The sequence below is a fragment of the Dunckerocampus dactyliophorus genome, chromosome 7 (genome assembly GCF_027744805.1).
Source record: "Dunckerocampus dactyliophorus isolate RoL2022-P2 chromosome 7, RoL_Ddac_1.1, whole genome shotgun sequence".
In the NCBI taxonomy this organism is placed as follows: Eukaryota; Metazoa; Chordata; class Actinopteri; order Syngnathiformes; family Syngnathidae; genus Dunckerocampus; species Dunckerocampus dactyliophorus.
This window is the reverse complement of record NC_072825.1, coordinates 26,982,211-27,001,801: the sequence shown is the minus strand read 5'-3', so window position 1 is coordinate 27,001,801 and position 19,591 is coordinate 26,982,211. Positions and strand designations below refer to the sequence as shown.

Genomic DNA, 19,591 nt, shown 5'->3' with positions numbered 1-19,591 from the left:
AACAAATAGGATGTTCGTTAGCTCACTAGCTTGCTCATGGTTAAAGCCATGGCCATCTCTTTTGTCCCTGCAATGATCCCGTACTCTGCACATTCCACTTGAGCAATGTGGTGCAAACAAAGAATAACAGGAGGTTAAAGGTGACTATAGGGGTGTTATTTCATGTCTACAAGGCTCTAATCATGGTACAGATTACATTTAGGTATTTATTATGTATTTATTTTATTCCATGTACTTATATTGAATCCTACTTATTGCAGTCAGATCTAAAACCAGTTAATTGCGATAAACGAGGGATGGCTGTGGAGGTGACGAAGCCCATTATTACTGACACCTTTTAGTACACTTTTTGGATCTTTTTTTCCATTGTTGCTGTCGTTTTTTTGTTGAAATTAATTTTTAGAATGTGCCGCCAATAAAAAATGAGCTACGAGCCGCAAATGGCCCCCGGGCTGTAGTTTGGACATCCCTGTGTTATGGGAATAAAGTCAAAATATTATGGCAAAATATTATGTTACAAGAAGAAAATTTACAAAAATGATTTAACAAAAAAGTAGAAATATTTGGAAAAAAACCCCCAGCAAAAATGGGGGAAAAAGAGCATAGTTGATACTAACAGGCTTTTTCACCTGTATCACAAAGCTGAGATACAGTTTTTTCTTGAAATATAGAAAACTTTATTCTCGTAAATTTTTTGACTTTTTTTTGTAAATTTGTGAGTTTTTTCCTGTAAATTTATGACTTTTTCCTCGCAAATTTACTATTTTTTTCTCATAAATTTACGACTTTACTCTCGTACATTTTTTTCTTGTAAATTTGCGACTTTTTTTCCTGTAAATTTACGACTTTATTCTCGAAATCTGTGATTTGTTTTTTTCTTACCAAATTTGTTTTTTGTAATCATTACGCCTGAAGGTTTGGGTGGTTGGGGACCCCTGCCTGACCTCCTGCTTGGGGATGTGATGTGCGCTTTCGCACATTTGAAACTACTCTAAGAAAGCCGCTTTTATAGAATTGGCTTCTTTATTGTGTAATGGCAGATTAATGTCGCCATCAACAAACGTGAATCGTAGAATCGAATCGAATCGTATCGTTTGTACACTGTATCGAATGGTTCTGTTTTTCAAATATATGGTTTTTGAATCGCATCATAACCTGTGCATCTACATTCTAATCGAGTCGTCCATCATAAAGAGATTTACATCCCTATTGGCCACGGCAGGTGAAACCTTTGCTGCACCATCTCCATTTGTCATCATAGATGGAATTGGAACGAACAAAGCATGTGCATGTGCGTGTGCGTGTATCAATAAGAGAGGCGGACACACGTGTTGTTAAAAGTAGGATTTGTATTATTTTGCTATCATGGTTAGAACCTCTGTTACCGTTTGTTTCTTTTACATTTGAAGTCATTCCAGTTGAAAGGTAAACATGATTGTAATTGTTGTTTCCAACGTAAGTAAATGCTTTTGTTTTCCTCACTCACACACACGCACACACACGCACACACACGCACACACACGCACACACACACACACACACACGGTCTTTTGTGTCTAATTTCTTAAGTGCAACTTCTTAAAGATTTGCCCCCTTTCCCCACCTGTAGCCATACATACACCTGGGCTGGATGACAACTGCATTGTGCTGTGAGACTATACAATCCATACACGTTACTACTCCATCGAGTTGTGCTTCTGTATATACTGTATGTAGTACTTTTATACAAAGGTGATTGCAAAGGCCACATTCTTTTTTTTTTTTTTTACAGCTAAAAGCAGACTATCATGTAAAAAAAAAAGCTTCTTCTTCAATACAGAATGAATAATTCCTATTTAGAATACCAAAAAAGGGGAAATACAGTGGAACCTCTAAGGTTGCAGTACAAAATATGAAAAGTACAACTCCAAATATAACAAACAATACATCACAAACACCTCATGGCTTAACTTTACATGTGCCATGTGACGATAACCATAGAACCGGATGGAACATGTGAGTCTCTGTCCTGGTTGCTCAGTACGACATGGCTAAAAAGTGACGTCACGATAGACTTCAGCCCGAAAGGATCAACTTCAAATGTTTTGCTTTTTATTTGGCTTTGAGGTGCCTTTGGTTGCCTTCTGTGCCACCACAGAAGGCAACCAGGGACGGCAAGAAGGATGAAACATGACGACAACCCTAGAAATGCAACTTGGTATCACGTGTTTCACTGGCTTTTTTAAACAGAGGGTGTTGAAAAAGAGGACCCAAAAATGAATGCAATGTATTGTTGCATGTCATCAAGTTTAAAAGTTTTAATATACAGCAGCTCACTTTTTTTTTATACTTTTTCAATTAAGACTGGTAAAATGTTACTTAAAAGCTTGTCTGTACAGTTAATAACAGCTTTATGAGGCTAATAGTTTGACACCGGAACTGATCAAGTTCAAGTTTACATTCATTTCTTATTGCTTCTACATGCAAACAAATTGGACGGTGACGGGCGTCCTGAACGTACCTGTCAACATTTTGCCTTCTTTCGCAGCACCCTCCTGCTTTAATACATTTTTACTTTCATGGGAAAAAAATATCTCCATATCTGTCTGTCAACATTTGGAGGGGACATCGTCCAGAAAATAAGGGTAAATCAGGAAAAATTAGGGAAATTCTGACCTTCCACCAGGATAATGGTCCAAATTCTGGTGGAATGACCACAATTTCCTTGAATGGGGTAAGGGAAATTTTTCTGAAAAATTCACAGAAAATAATCACAGATTTTTTTTCCCCATGAAACCTCAAAATTTCCCATATTTCCCTCATTTTCCAAGAAATGTCCCTTAATTCCGCATTAAGGGAAAATGAGGGAAAATATTGGAAATTTTGGTCTTTCCACCCTAATTTCAACTATAATAGACCAGAATTTCCCTTATTTTCTGTTCAACCGCAATTTCCCAGATTTTCCCTCGTTCTTTCTGAATTTTCTTAAAATTTTCCCGTATTTTCTGAAAAAAATCCCTTCAGGTCTTCCTCCAGAATTATGGTCAAAATTGTGGCAACATTTATTACGGGAAAATAATGAGGGAAACTTAAGGAAAATTTGGTATTTCCACCAAAATTCAGACTATCATCCTGGGAAATTCTGGTCTTCCTCCAGAATAATGGAGAAAATTCTGAAAAATGTCCCTTATTCACGACTAAGGGAAAATATGGGAAACTGTGGTCCTTCCACCATAATAGGGAAAATGTTCAGAAAACGACTGCTTAGCATGTTGGCCACACCGTCAGGGGATCGGGAAGATCTGGGTTCGCATTTCTGTGTGGAGTTGGCACGTTCTCCCCGTGCGTGCGTGGGTTTTCTCCGGGTACTCCGGTTTCCGGGTACTTCCAGGGAAATTGTGGTCTTTTCAACAGCATTTCAACTATAATTCTGGTGGAAGACCACAATTTCCCTTATTTTCAGGAAAAACAAGGGAACATTTTCAGAAAAAATTTCGACAATTTCCCTTATTTTCCCCTCATTTTCTCTTAATTGGGAATATGGGATTTTTTTTCAGAAAATTAGACAAAATATGGGGCAAGGGAAAGTTTTCAGAAAATGAGGGAAAATAAGGGAAATTGTGGTCTTCTAATTTTCCACTCATTGCTTTCCCTTAATAATTTCATTTTCCACCAGAATTTTAATGTGGAAAATAAGCTAAATTGTGGTCTTTCCATTTTCCACTCATTACTTTCCCCCTAATAATTTCATTTTCCACCAGAATTCCGACCGATATTCTGGTGGAAGACCAGAATTTCCCTTATTTTCAAATGCAAATGTTGGCAGGTATGGTCTCGGAATAGATTGTGTTTTGCCTTAGAGGTCCCACTGTACCCCAGGATACAGAACCAAGTCACTGTACAGTATGTTTCCAGTAGGATGCAAAAGAAAACCTCTACAAAAAGAAAGTAAAATCCAAGGTTTGCTAAGCAGTCAGCCCAAGTTGACATATGGCTCCATGTTTTTCATCACCACTAACAAAGACACGTCACAGCAAAGGAATAAAAAACAAAGCTACACTGAAGGACACTGAGTTTCAAGTTTGTATAAAACAAACAAACAAAAAAAACCCCACTTTCATTACATCTGAAAACACTGAAATGTTCATTCACCATCCAGTCTGACAGTCTCTCTGATTTACACCGGCGCTTGAACGCCTCACATGTCGCTTGTAAGGTTGTAGCGAAGAGTCGGCGTCCAATCAGAGCATCCCAACTTGAGTCCATGGCGGGCTGGCAGGGGTTGTTGGGGTATCCATGGTGAAAGAAGGTGCTAGTTGCCATGGGAACGCTCCGCTTCAAGCAGCTACAGGAGTTGCGGTGTGTCCTTTGGCTCAACACAACCTCTCCTCGGTACGTTAGTTAGTGGCGTGTGGATGCCGGATGCTATTTTTTTTTCAGGGGTGGGCTACCTTTTTGCTGCCATACTTTTCTATGCAAAGTCCTTCAAGGATTTACTAATGTTTGGAATTCCAGTATATGAGACTTTCATGTTCCTTTGACCCGAATATAAGACGACCATTACAAACTCAATTATTTCAATGGGTGTCCTCATTTTTGACATGACTGTATGTTTTTGTTTGCTTCGGGGGCACTTTGGGTCTTTTTGTACATTCAAGATGCTGAAATCAATTTCATGTAGGTCAGTATATGCTAAACCAGGGGTGTCCAAACCTTTTCCAGCCAGGGCCACACACTGGATGCAATTTTGCCACTTTGATATTTTGTAAAGCAATATGCTAAAAAGTGATATATACTTCAAGGAAAAACTGCATTTCAGCTTTGTGATACGACTAAAATGACATTCCCGTAATATTACGACTTTATTCACCTAAAATTTCACCCGCTTTTTTAAATTTCTGCTGTTGTTTTTTCTTTAACATTTCAACTTTAAGCTACTAAAATTACATTATTTTTCCTGATGATATTATATGATTATTTTTGTAAAGTTGCGACCTTTATTCTCTTAATATTTTGACTTTATTCTCCTAAAATTTCAGCCATTTTTTCCATTTCTGCTGTTGTTTTTTTTGTTTTAGTTTCCAACTATTTCAACTCTGGTCTTGTACATTTTCATACTGGAATTATGACTTTATTCCCGTAATATTTTGAATTCATTCTTGTAATATTATAACTTTTGCCCAACCTAATTTTCCAAAAAATTACACCTTTATTTGTTTTCTATTTTTCTCATAATGTTGCGTCTCATTTTTACATCTTTTTTTCTTTATGATTTCAACTTGAAGCTACCAAAACTACATTATTTTTCCTGATGGTATTACATGATTATTTTCATAAAATTACGACTTTTTTTCCCGTTCCAATACATCTTCTCTTAATATGTTGGCTTTATTCTCATAACGTTTCTGCTGGGTTTTTTTTTCAATTGCTGCTATTGTGTTTTTTTCATCTATTTTCTTGTTAGATTATATTTTTAGAATGTGCTGAGGGCCGATAAAAGAACAGCCGTGGACCACAAATGGCCCTCGGGCTGCATTTTGGACACATCCGTGCTAAACTATCTGAACACAACATCCGCATCTTAGCTTTTGTAGCAAATGAGTGTAATATCTAAAACTACATTTTATGTTTACAATATGCCGAGGCAATAAAAAAACAAGTTTGGCGGCCAAAAATGGCCCCCAGGACACAATTTGGACACCGCTGCTGTGAGCTGACTCCGAACTGCTGAACACAAAAGGGTGAACATTCATCACGCCAGGCACCCTGAATGTCTTATATGCTTTTCTGACAAATTGTTAATAAAACCCCAAAGTTGGATCTTAATGCGCTCTACAAAAACGCTGTAACTTTAGGCTGTCGAGTCGAATCAGCACCAAATTTGGTACACATCGTGAAGGGACAGACAAGCTCATGTGCGTCGAATCTGAGCAGGATTGGCTGAAAAACATGGCCGCCGTTGAGCAAAATGGGCGGGACTTAGTAAGTCATTGCGCATTTGTGTAATGATGTTACAACTTTGAGGGTCTCTTTATTAAATGTATGCTAGCGTGTCTTCCAAAGATTTTTTTCTGCACAACACAGCACATAGGGGGCGCTGCAGAGATATCTGACACTGCATATACGGTATGTAAGCCGAATATAGGACGACGTGTCTTATATGCGGTTAAATGTGGTCATTATTTGAAGAATTGGGTGCAGGTTGCCCACCCCTGCTATAAAACATGTGAATGTGTTTCCAGGCTGTTTTTTTCAACTTCACACACACCCACACACACCGACACACACCTACACACACCTACACACGCTCACACTAGCGTACATAAGACGGAAATGGACAATGAGATTGGCAGAGCACAGCGACGCCACCACGGGCCTCCTTCATCACCTCCTCGTCCTCCCGCTGGAGTGAGCTCCAAGAGGAGGGCGGTATTGCTGAGTGTGCACATGCAAAGGGAAGCCGGCGTGCGCGTCGCTAACCTCGCTCGCCGACGGCCGTTTTGGTCATTTAAATGCTTGAAAGGCTTCAAACTTCATCAAGGACGTGCTGCGGACGGACGCTTGAAGTTGAAAGCAGGCTGGGTGGGCGTCGTGTTGTGTTTATCAGCGTTCTCATCTTCTCGCAAACAAAGTCCCGAAGGAAGAAAGAAAAATCACTTCCGCAGAAATCCATTCGATTCAGCTGACTTGAGTTCAATCCGTCTACTATGGCAACGAGCCCACAGGAAGTGAAACAGCCAATCAGATTCCGAAGAAAGTCCTCAAAGTGTGTGGGTGGATTGAATGTATTTTTTTTTCTTTTTCTATAACTTCAGTCTAATGTTGCCACTTTTATAAATGCTTCACGTGGCTTGCATGATTCAGCCAGCTCACACACACACACGCACGCACGCACACACACTCACACTCACACACACACACGCGCATCATCCTCACTGTCCCGTCCGCTGATACCATACACCCTCCAAAAGGCTAGTCGGCATGGTGATGCTGATGGGATGGCCGTTGCTAGGAGACGAAGAGCGCGGCCAGCAGCAGCATGGTGACGGTGAGCAGCAGGCGATCCCCGCTTGGGCTGCTTCCGCTCACGCTCTTCTCCAGCTTGGGGACAGAAGGGTTAAATTCATCTGGAAGGGAGAGAGGGAAGAACTTCATGATGAAATCCATAGAGTGTGACCATATTTGGACCTATCCACATGCACCACTATGAGCTGAAACACCGTCAAGGTCAAAAATCAAAAACATTGCGGGCAAAATTGGACTAAAGGTCTATAAATCCAATTCATTCTAATTATTTATCATTATTATTTTAATATGATTATTATTTGGATACAAATATGTCTTATTATTAGTAGTATTGTTATTATTAGCATGTCACAAGACATTCAACTCTATTTTTCTCTTGCTATTTTGACGTCATTCCAACAAAAAAACAGCTGCGGGCCGCGCTGTGGCGAACCCCTGGCCTACCGCATCAACGCAACGCACCCAGTCGGGAGTGCAGCCACAGCAGCGAAGACGTTAGCGACTTAGCGAGCCCTTCGCCATACTAAACACAAAACGATCGACAGGCTGAATGTTCTTGCCGAGTGCAGGCCCATAAACATCGCAGAAGACGAGGGGCTAACAGAGGTGTTGCAAACGGCGTCCAGTGACCTATCATACAAGCCATTCATTCAAAGTTCAGTGTTCAATACGTGTATTGCTCAGAAAGCTCTGTTTTTTGACGTGTTTACGTTGGTTTTATATGCACCTGACCCTTATGTGGGCCAGCGGGATGTAAATATCTAGAGAGTCCGTTAAAAGCAAGAAATGACTTTATAAAGACACTGTTTTTTGTTCTACATCAATACTGTGAGCTGCCACAATCATGTCGTGAATTCAAATAGAAACACCTCAAAGTGGGGGCTTCTCTCAGGAATGTTTAGCTGAGATTCAAAAAAGAGATGAATTCACTCAGCTAATTACAGATCAAATGAATTGATCTCTTGACAGCACCAGTTATTAAGATGACGATGTCATATTTTGGCTGTCGTTCCGTATCTGCAGGGCGTTCCGTATCATTTTCAAAGGTTTTCAGTGCAAAGTTGTGTCAACACTTTCACTGCATGGTCCACCTTGTTGTCGCATATTAAAACACACAAAAAGTGAGTGCTATTTGAGGTAAATGTGAGGAGTCTGGTGAGGTGTTGGTAGAAAGGATGATGAGTTGTTTGCTGTCTAGACGTGATGTTATTAACGTTAACATCCGCATGGTTTTCTCTTGTGTCTAGACACATATCGTAAGCATCATGAGAAAACATGAACATGTCAGGGGCTGCACAAACTGCAATGTTACCATTCATTTCTTCCATTCATTACATTGACTTCGTACGAACTGTGTCTATAAACTCTATACGACACATTTCTGTATTTTCCAGGAGCAAGACCTCTTTTAAAACCTACGTGCACATGTTTTCATTTACTGCAGCTTTAAGAATAACACTTACGGAGGATGTACACTCAACAAAAATACAGTATAAACCCAACACTTTTGTTTTTGCTGTCATTTTTCATGAGCTGAACTCAAAGAGCTAAAACTTTTTCTATGAACACAAAAGGCCTGCCTAGCTCAAGTATTGTACACAAGTCTGTGTTGGTAAGCATTCATCATTCATGATTCATAATCTACCCATGTCATACAGTAGGTGTGGCATATCAAGATGCTGATGAGACAGCATTATCATTGCACAGGTCTGCCTTTGATTTCCCACAGTAAAAGGCCACTCCAAAATGTGTGGTTTAACTGTATTGGGTATGGTCCGGAGTCAGTATCTGCTATGACCACCATTTGTCTCTAATATTGTGGACGCCAATCCAGAGCATCCCAAACATACTCAGTGGGTGACATGTCAGCTTAGTATGCTGGCAATGGGATGTTTTCAGTTTCCAGGAATTGTGTACAGATCCTTGCAACGTGGGGCCGTGCATTATCATGCTGCAACATGAGGTGGTGCTTGGGGATGAATGACACAACAACAGGCCTCAGGCTCTCGTCACAGTATCTCTGTGTCACGATCTATGTGTTAGCCTGCGTGACAGGTTAGTGTGTTTACACTTTTATGCCTTAGTTCCTGTTCTATGCTCTTATTTTGGTAGTACTTCCTGTTTTGCCTGGTTTGTGTCCGCCTGCTTTGCTTTCTTTATCTCTTGCACCTGTTGCTAATTTGAGTTGTCCTATTTAGTTCAGGTGCGTGCATCTTTCTTTGTGGTTGCATTTCGTTTGCGTTGGTGTTGGTGTCTGTGTTATGTAAGCTTGACACGCTACTGCAAAGCTTTGTTCCTTTCGAGTTCCTGCTGCTGCGCTGCAGCCACCAGTAAAAGATAAGTTTTTCCTGCAATTCGTGCCTGCTTTCTGCATACTGGGGTCATCGCCACTATGCCAAAGACAAGACGTGACACTCTGTGCATTGAAAATGCTACCAATTCAGTAAAATGTATTGTGGATGGAATGGCCCGTGGTGGCAGTGGGGGCGCGGCATGGGCAGGCACGTATGTCATGGACAACAAACACAGGTGTGTTCTATTGATGGCATTTTGAAGATAGCGAGCGTGTTTGGGATGCTCTGGGTCGGTGTAAACGGCATTTGAGGCAAGTGGTGGTCACACCAGATACGGACCACCCCCCGATACAGTTAAACTTCACATTTTGGCCTTTTATTGTGGCCAACCTAAGGCACACCTGTGAAATAATCATGCTTGATATGCCACACCTGTGAGGTGGATGGATTATGAATCATGAATGATGAACGCTCACAGACTTAGATTTGTGAGCAATATTTGAGAGCGCTAGGCCTTTTGTGTTCATAGAAAAGTTTTGACATCTTTGAGTTCAGCTCGTGAAAAATGGGAGCAAAAACAAAAGTGTTGCGTTTATATTTTTGTGGAGCATACCGTAAAGCACCGTGCACTTTTTTTCCACTGGTAAGAAGCAAAAACTCGGGGTGCGGTTTATACACGATGACAGGTCTGTGACCAGACGCAGAAACTGACGAGAAGTCCATTTTAGAATAGCCGTCTGTGGGTCAGACAGTTGCTTTGACTTTAGCGCCCTCTGCTGTACAGTTGCTGAAAATGCTTATGTATGCAACTAACTTATCTGACGGCTGTCTGTATTTTCACACAGTGAAAGGATCTCTATATACACTGAAGCTAACCTAAGCTTCCAATGTCAAATACAATACAACCTTGGAGTTTATTCAAATTCACACTGAAGCAATGCAATAAAATAATAATAGAGAAAAAGAGAAGCAGTGAAAGATAAGATATCAAAACATCTCTGAAAATTGCAAATGTCTTTATTTTGATGTTTTATTATTATTATTATTATTATTAGTAGTAGTAGTAGTAGTAGTAGTATTAATCTGTTCTTAGCCATAATATTAAAGATCTTGATGCCGAAGTTCAGATTTCTTCTTTATTCTTCTTTTTGAAATTGCTTAGTACCTTTACACATGTTGATTTGAGATGAAAGAGTTGACAAGCATTTATGAACAAAAATTTTTTTTCCCCCCGCCATGAGCCTGAAAATGGGGGTGTGGTTAATACACGGTGCTTTACGGTAAATACTATTTAGGTTACCTGATTAAAAGCATCAATAAACACATACACTGCTGATCAAAATGTTAAGACCAGTTGAAAAATTGCAAGATTTTACATTTTGTACTGTTGGATCTTAAAGAGGTTTGAAGTTCAGCTTCAAATGCAAAAAAAAAGAAATGGGAGTGAGACAAAAAACTGAAAATTGAGTAAGCAATAAACAAGCATTAAAGCGAAATAGGCTGTTCATCAGCTGATGAACACAGCGTTTAAAATCCAAAATCACTGTTTTGATGTCTTGATGGCAAAAAAAAAAAACGCTCTCTTTGAACGCGGTGGGATTGTTGAGCTGCATGTAGGCCTCTCGCAGCGCACCATTGCTGCTGAGGTTGGACGCCCCAAGTGCTCAATAACCTGTTTTACAACAATCTAATCCCGCCGAAGTTTGGAACGTTCTAGGATTAATTTGAAGACGGGTGTAAACTTGACCAACCGGCCCAACAGAGGCAAGTATGGTAACTTTTCTGCTTTGCAAGTTGATTACTTTGAAATGTTGCCTCTGGAGTTTTGAACACACAATGCTCAGTCCGAAATGTTGTACGATTACCATTGTTATGACATTTTGAGTATGGGATTGTGATATGGATTATGGGATTAGATAGACAGACGCCCCCTCCACACGGCACAGTGGAGGGGGCGCCATCATGATCCTTCAATGGAGCTTCAGGTTGTGCAGGGGTGTCAAGCGGCACCTGGCTATGTGGAGATGTTGCAGGGCATCCCATTGACTGGCTTTTTCAACAGGACAACGCTGCACCTCACAAAGGACGTCTTCCAGAGGAATAAGCTCACTCTTTTGGACCATCCTGCATGTTCCCCTGATCTTAATCCAATTGAGAACATTTGGGGATGGATGGCAAAGGAAATGTTCAAAAAGGGACAACAGTTCCAGACAGTGGATGCCCTCAGTGAAGCCATCTTCACCATCTGGAGCAACATTCCCACGAGCCTCCTGGAAACACTGGCATCAAGCATGCACAAACCAATTTTGATGTGACCAGAATGGCGCATCCACTCATTACTAACTCTTTTTTGATCTTTTTTTTTTTTAGCTTTGATCAGCTAACGAAAAGCCTATTTCACTTTAATGCTTGCTTGCAAAAAATTGCTTACAAGTGAACAATCCGAGACCACGGGCCCGCAAGACTTTGGCCTTTTCTGTACAGGTGTGCCTAATGAAGTGGCCAGTTGAACTAAAGCAGACTGCAGGTGAGTGACACACACTGTTATCATAAAGCTCAGTGTTGGCTGTGTTTCCTGTCAGACACACACACCTGGTGAGGTCCATGAGGTCTTTGTCTAGGCCGCCTCTCATTTACTGCATGACACACACGTGTGGTCAGACACGCCTTCTGACCCCGTAATGAGACAGGAGGACAGACATTTTTCTTACTAGTGTCCAAATGAACAGGGAATATTGTCTGGCAGCTCCATCATGTCTCCGCAAAAAAAGGACGACAGACTGCTTCCAGAGATGCTGTTGTTCTGCAGAGTGCTCCTAACGAGTGTGCTGCAGGTTAAACACTTTGACCGCTCTGCAAGTCGAGAGAGCGCCACTGAGACTGACACAGGAATGTAGTCTGAAAGACAGCAAACAGCATCGTCTCTCACAACTGGTTGTTGCGCACACACACACACACACACACACACACACACCTCATGCTCTCTATACACATACTGTAATTACTGGCAGACACCAGGTGACATTCTCTGCTGTTCTGAGTAAAAAAACCCAACAAAACAACAGGTTGTTTGTGTCAAAGGAGCTCAGACAGCTGAAGGCGATGCTGTCATGTTGAAATAGTCACATTATGGCTATCAATGAGCGCAAGAAGATATCGTATATGTGGATTTTTATTTATTGAAGTGGCAAAAAGCAGCCATTTTTTACATTTTGACAAATGGTTTCATCATTCTCAATACACGTGTTTTAAAGCTTTCATTGATTCCGGTACTGTAAATCGGAGTTTCCCAACACTATTTCAGCTGCAGACCCACATTGCACTGCAAAAAGCCGAACTCTTAGCAGGATGAAATCTCTGAAATCAAGGTCAAAAGTCTGGGCTCCAGACTGTGACTAAAATTTGAGACGTTGCGAGTAAATTTTTCATCTACTTGATAAAAGTACGCGTCCCGTATTGAGTTGACAACGGACGCACTTTGTCTCTTATTGGCGTGAGAATGAAAAATAGTCTGCAAAATGCGGAGTCAGCTTGTCACAGGCTAAGCCTAGCGATGCCGGCGTGTGCGATCGTTCACCTTTCCATCTCATTGCCGTTTGACTTTTCTGGCACCTTCGTTTACACATTTTGCCTGGCTCTCACTCTAACTCACAGGCAGCAGCTAGCTAGCTAGTTTTCGGATTCCAAATGTGACTGTTTTTTTATTTACCACAGTGACATTTTGTCTTTAAAACATATTTAAAAACATTTTTAAAAATCAGAAAACGTCCTTTCTTTTTAGCACCCTATTAGCTAGTTAAGTTATTACAAAACACATTGAAGAATTCTATTCCAAAATGCGGCGTTGTTGCATAATGAGGTGGAAATGTATTTACATTGTATTTACATAATGCCCCATTATTACATTATGGGTTGTTACGTCCCCTGTTTGAAATGAAACGATGTTTGAACTCAACATATGATGATAATGATAATGATTAAGCTGTTAGGCGTGATGACATGGTGGTGGTTTCTGGTCTACAGTAAACATTGATGGAGTAATGAATCATTGTGCACAACAGTCATAACATGACCTGTTATGACTGTCATAACATGACCTGTTATGACTGTTGAGATCACATGATGTGAATACTTTTAAGGTGTATATGAGGCCACCAGCGGCCTTCCAAAAGCTAGGGACAGAAGCAGGGTGGTTAGAGAAGGCACTTGCCATTTATTAAGGCATAAAGTACTGTAATTTCCGATGTATAAGCCTCTACTTGTTTCTTAAACTTTGAACCTTGCAGTTTAAACAGCAGTGTGGCTAATTTATGGCTTAATCTTGTGATCTATCCTTTACTTCAGAACTACTACCAATCATTTTAATACTGTGCCACTCAATCTAACAGTCTGACTCACGGTGTCTTCTTACAAAGAACACTAAACTCATCACGCATTAACTTAACCCTCAAAAGGTGTACCTAAGAAATATACACGCAAGTACCAATACGACTTTAAAATTAAAAAAACAACCACTATTTACAAGTTTTCCCATTATGCGTTGCGTCTGAGCAAAACTCATGACCATGCCGCGGCGCTGCAATGATGTCAGCCTCCCTCTGGGCTCTGGGCTCCCCTGTTGGACAGAGGCAGTATTGCAGTCCAATCCATCCATCCAGCCATCCATCCATCCATTTTCTATGCTACTTATGCTCCAATGGAATGCTTTGCTCAGACAAAATGCATTATGGGAAAACTTTAAAAAAGTTTTTTTTTTCCATTTTCAACTGGTATTGTATTTTTGTTAGATACACCTTTTGAGTGTAAAGTTTCCGTGTGATGATTTTAGCGTTCTTTCTAAATGACACCTTGAGTCAGACTGTTATATTGAGTAACAACCTCCTTCAATTTCCAATGAGTTAACAAACTCGTGGTGAGTTTTTTCATAGCTCATGATTGGCTCCTGTCAAATAAAGAGCTGCGTAATTCTCACGGGCCCGTTCATGCCACAGTATGCATGACGTGGACATGTGCGGCTTATAGTCCGGTGCGGCTTATATATGTACAAATTTGGGTGCAGCTTATATACATCTGTGCGGCTTCGACACAGGAATTCACTGTATTTATCAGTAATACAGTAAAAATGAATATTTACTTTGCAAGTCGATTACAGTGTGCAGTACCTAACTCATCTGCTTGCACTCCTAGAATGTGAAGTTATGGGCCACTGTGCCAGTAAAAAAAGTTAGTCGGAAGCCTTGGAAGTGCTTATTTTTGGCAACAGTTTATTCTTGCCACTCTTTTGCTTATTTTGAGTATAGGTGGTCCTCGTGTTACAATGTTTCTTGGTTACGTACGCTCTCCCATAAAAAGAATTCAAAAAGAAAAAGAGAAAACTTCATTACATCTCCCAAGCGTATGGCGGACTCTTCTGATGGCAATGCGTCAAACAAAAGGAACGTTTAAGTGAAAAGTGAAGTGAAATGAGACATCGTAGAACGCTCAGAAAGTGGAGAACCAATCAACATCGGCTGCAAGCCAACCATGATGATGGAAAAAGATGGTATCTTTGAACATGTCAAAGGATCTGCTCCTATGAAATGGACAGTGATAACTACGCAGTGTAGTGGTGTCATTATTGAGACTTCCTCCTTCAAATAAGCCTGTCTCTCCCTCTCTTGCAACGCCCCTTCCAAAGAGAAAGACAACACAGGGGTAAAAGTAAGAAGTTGTTCTGTTGTTATTAGTCTTTGAGTTCATTCTTGTATTTCATCTTTGTATTATTGTATGTTACACGTCCTTCATGTGTTCTGTGTACAATGTGAGTGACTTAGGACTTCATTTAGGTCTCATTTACTTATAAGTTCACACTTACATTAACTCCACTTACATCACAGTCCAGGAACGGAACTGGAAGACCTCTTGTGGAACCTTGGTTAGCGTACGCCCTGGTTAGAGTGTTTTTCACTTTACGTAGAAAATTTCGGACAAAATTTTGCCTTGGTTTGCGCACTACCTCAAATAAATGACTGTATGGGGAAACACACAATACAAGAGCTGTATCAATACATGGCTCAGTAAAATCGAGCATCAACGGTCATTTTTGATCCGGCTTTTGTATTTGATATCATTTGATTATCTTTCAGGTGGAATATTGAGGTTTCTGGAGTATTTTATAAAACATTATAGTGACATTTAATAGTAAAAATTCCACCTGTGCAATGTTATGTAATGTGATACCAGTAATAACCATTGGATTAAATGTTGTTGTGACTGCGCTAATCTCTGAGAAAAAGGTGTCCTCGGGCGCTCTAGCGATTTAGTACGACGCATACCACAGAAGTACTTCAAAGAGAGACTTTGAATAGAAATGGAGGAAAAACAGGCTAAATGTGACCTTGTTGTTACTCAACATCGGAACGCTGAATTTTTCCCGCCTCTCCAAATGTCTAACTGTGATTAAGATCTTCCAAAAGCACACATAGTGGTCTAAATATGACGGTTTTATAGTAGTTCAAGTCCTGACAGGAGGCAGAAACGTCTTCTGATGATAGTTCAGAAACATCAGCACATATGCAGACTCGGGTGTCGTTACATCAGTTGCATAACTTTACCTTTAAGCTCATGACGCTATCCTGAGGTCGGCAACCTTTAGCATCAAAAGAGCCATTTGGGTCCGTTTCCACCAAATTAAAACCCACTTGGAGCCACAAAACCTATTTGACCACTAAATTGAAGATAACGCTACATATATAGTTTCCTTACGCGTATTGTTACGTCCCTCTTCCTGTTCCACCCGGCGGAGTGGTAAGCAACATCTGTTGCCTCCTGGCAATTAGTCATGTTCCTTGATCCTTTTCTTCAGCCTTCTCCACCAATTTCGGATCAACATTTGCAATAACGGTGTTGGAACACATCGATTATTTCCAGTTCCAATACCACTTTCCGTGTTGGTGTGGTTGCCATTGTTCATTAGTGACAAAGGAATGTAACAAGCAAAATAGTCGACCAGCCTCATGGTTTCTCACCGAGTTGACTCACCGCTAGCACTTTGGCGGAGAATCGCCTGCACGCGCTCAACTCCGACACAAAACTTTGAAAGGCTCATAACGGCATCAGAAGAAACGGCGTAGTGACTATACAGATGCATAAACCGTCAAAAGGACACAAAGCAGCACTGGAGCCACAGGTTGCAGACCCATGTGCTATCTTAGGTCACAACCCCGAAGACTCATGTTTACTGTATTTTCTGTTATTAACCAAAAAAACATCCTAAAAATGAATTATTCACCATGAATCCACAAAGATTGTGTGAAAACAGTATGTTTCGCTAATTTAATCGCAAAGCCCATTTAAAAAAAAGTTTTCCAAATCCTATAAGCACTAAATTATTCATGGTCATTTGAATTTCAAGTTGCTACCAGCAGACCTTATTGCATTTTAATTATGCAAAATAGACCATTTAATGATGTTGTAACAGTAATATGGGTCCCTAGAGCCTGTTTATGAGCATCACATGTGAGAAAAATCTACCCTCTCCCTCACTTCTTTGCTACATTTTTGACTGAAGAGGCGCAAAAATGCTCCCGTCATGGAAAACAGCTTTGTAAAAGAAAAAAAACAAAAAAAGGCTTTGCTATGCATCTTAAAATAAAATCTTCATCTGTCATTCAGCTACAGGAATGGAAGCTGGAAGTGAAGACAGCTTTATAAAAGAAAAAAAAAAGCTTTGCTACACATCTTAAAATAAAATATTTAATCTGTCAGTAAGCATAGGAGCTGAAAGTTTGATCATGTGCTTTTTCTTCGGCTATGCTAACCTAGCATAATAATGTTGGTGTTAAAATGTGAGTGTAATGTTAGCATTCTAGCTCACATTACTCACTGGTGTTCTAAATATGCTTTTTAACACTATTAGAGTCATGTAGACATGGAATAACACCCTTATAGTCATCTTTACACTCCTATTACCCCATAGAGTAGACATAACAAGAGAAAATAAGACATATAAGACATAAAGAAGAGTCATGATTGTGTGTGTTGCTGTAAATGTGTTCAGATGGTAGTGAGCTGAGATGGGGCCGGACAGAAAGTGACGTTGGGAGTTCAGAGAAGACTTTTAGTTTGGTGTGGGTTACGGCCACTGTTATGAGAGATCATTCAAACCTGCAATAAAAGCCTGTTATTCCGACAATCAAGACTGGTGCTTGCGTGTCTCACCCAACATTCCATCCCATTCTATTCCATTTTCCTCCGCTTATCCGGGGTCCGGGTCGCGGGGGCAGCAGTCTCAGTAAGGAAGCTCCTCTCGATGTGAAGGAGCAGCGGCTCTACTCTGAGCTCCTCCCGGATGACCGAGCTCCTCACCCTATCTCTTAGGGTGAGTCCAGCTACCCTACAGAGGAAACTCATATCAGCCGCTTGTATCCGCGATCTTGTTCTTTCGGTCACGACCCAAAGCTCATAGGTGAGGGTTGGAAATTGAGAGCTTTGCCTTCTAGCTCAGCTCTCTCTGCACCACGACGGTCCGGTACAGCGACCGCATTACTGCAGATGCTGCGCCGATCTGCCTATCGACCTCACGCTCCAACCTTCCCTCACTCGTGAACAAGACCCCAAGATACTTGAACTCCCCCACCTGGGAAAGGACCTCATTCCCAACCCGGAGGGAGCAATCCACCCTTTTCCGACTGAGAACCATGGCCTCGGATTTGGAGGTGCTGAGTCTCATCCCAGAAGCTTCACACTCAGATGCAAACCGTCCCAGTAAACGCTGCAGGTCACAGCCCGATGAGGCCATCAGGACCACATCGTCTGCAAAAAGCAGAGATGAGATCCTAAGGCCCCCGAACTGGACTCCATCGACACCTTTGCTGCACCTAGAAATTCTGTCCATGAAAATTATGAACAGAATCGGTGACAAAGGGCAGCCTTGGTGGAGGCCAACGTTCACCGGAAACAGGCTGGACTTACTGCTGGCAATGCAAACCAGGCTCCTGCTCCGGTTGTACAAGGAATGGATGGCACGTAGTAGCGCTCCACCAATCCCATACTCCCGGAGCACCCCCCACAGGACACTGCGAGGGACACGGGCGAATGCCTTTTCCAAGTCCACAAAGCACATGTAGACCGGTTGGGCAAACTCCCAAGTACCTTCGAGTACCCTTGCAAGGGTGTAGATGGTCCAGTGTTCTGCGACCAGGACGAAAACCACATTGCACCTCCTGTAGCCAAGGTTCGATTAACAGTCATACCCTTCTCTACAGCACCCTGGGATAGACTTTCCCAGGGAGGTTGAGGAGTGTGATCCCCCTGTAGTTGGAACACACCCTCCGGTCACCCTTCTTGAAAAGGGGGACCACCGCCCCAGTCTGCCAATCCGGAGGTACTGTTCCCGACTTCCACGCAATGTTGAAGAGATGTGACACACAGTCCCTCAACATCCAGAGCCTTGAGGAATTCAGGGCGAAACCTGTCCACCCCCGGAGCTTTGCCACTGGGAAGCGTTTTGACTGCCCCAGATACCTCTGCCACGGTGATGGAACTGTCCGCGTTAGTGTCCTCAGACTCTGCTTCCTCTATGGAAGGTATGTCAGTGGGATTGAGAAGGGCCTCAAAGTATTTCTTCCACTGTCCGACTATATCTTCAGTCGAGGTCAGCAGGCCCCGGTCCCCACTGTAAACAGGGCACAGCTTCCCCTTTCTGAGGCGTCGGACGGTTTGCCAGAACCTCTTCAAGGCCGACCGAAAGTCGTGTTCCATGGACTCACCAAACTCCTCCCACACCCGAGTTTTGGCCTCGATCACCACCTATCAGCTGCTTCAGGAGTCCCACAAGCCATCCATGCTCGATAGGACTCCTTCTTCAGCTTGAAGACAGCCCTGACCTCTGGTGTCCACCATCGGGTTTGGGGCTTGCCGCCACGACTGGCACCAACCACCTTTGCGGCCGCAGCTCCGATCGGCTGCCTCAGCAATGGAGGCACGGAATAGAGCCCAATCGGACTCAATATCCTTGTCCTTCCCCGGGATGCAGGCGAAGCTCTGCTGGAGGTGAGAGCTGAAGACTCGACGAACAGGAGACTCTGCGAAAACGTTCCCAGCACATCCTCACTACATGTTTGGGTCTCCCGGGTCTGTCCGGCATCCTCCCCCGCCATCTAATCCAACTCATCACCAGGTGGTTATCAGTTGACAGCTCAGCCCCTCTTTTCACCTGCGTGTCCAGAACATGCGGACGCAGGTCTGATGATACGACTACAAAGTCGATCATAGACCTGTGGCCTAGGGTGTCCTGGTGCAATGTGCACTTG

General features: G+C 42.0%; 1 protein-coding gene across 1 annotated transcript in view; it reads right to left on the bottom strand.

The window, feature by feature from the left end:
• Positions 1–1,202: 1,202 nt before the first annotated feature.
• The window catches only part of efna3b (ephrin-A3b), a 113,021-nt gene continuing 94,632 nt past the window's right edge, over positions 1,203–19,591 (bottom strand). Inside the window, exon 6 of the mRNA XM_054780771.1 lies at positions 1,203–7,106. Coding sequence (XP_054636746.1) covers positions 6,988–7,106 — 119 coding nt within the window. The 3' untranslated portion in view covers positions 1,203–6,987. The remainder of the gene's footprint in view (positions 7,107–19,591) is intronic.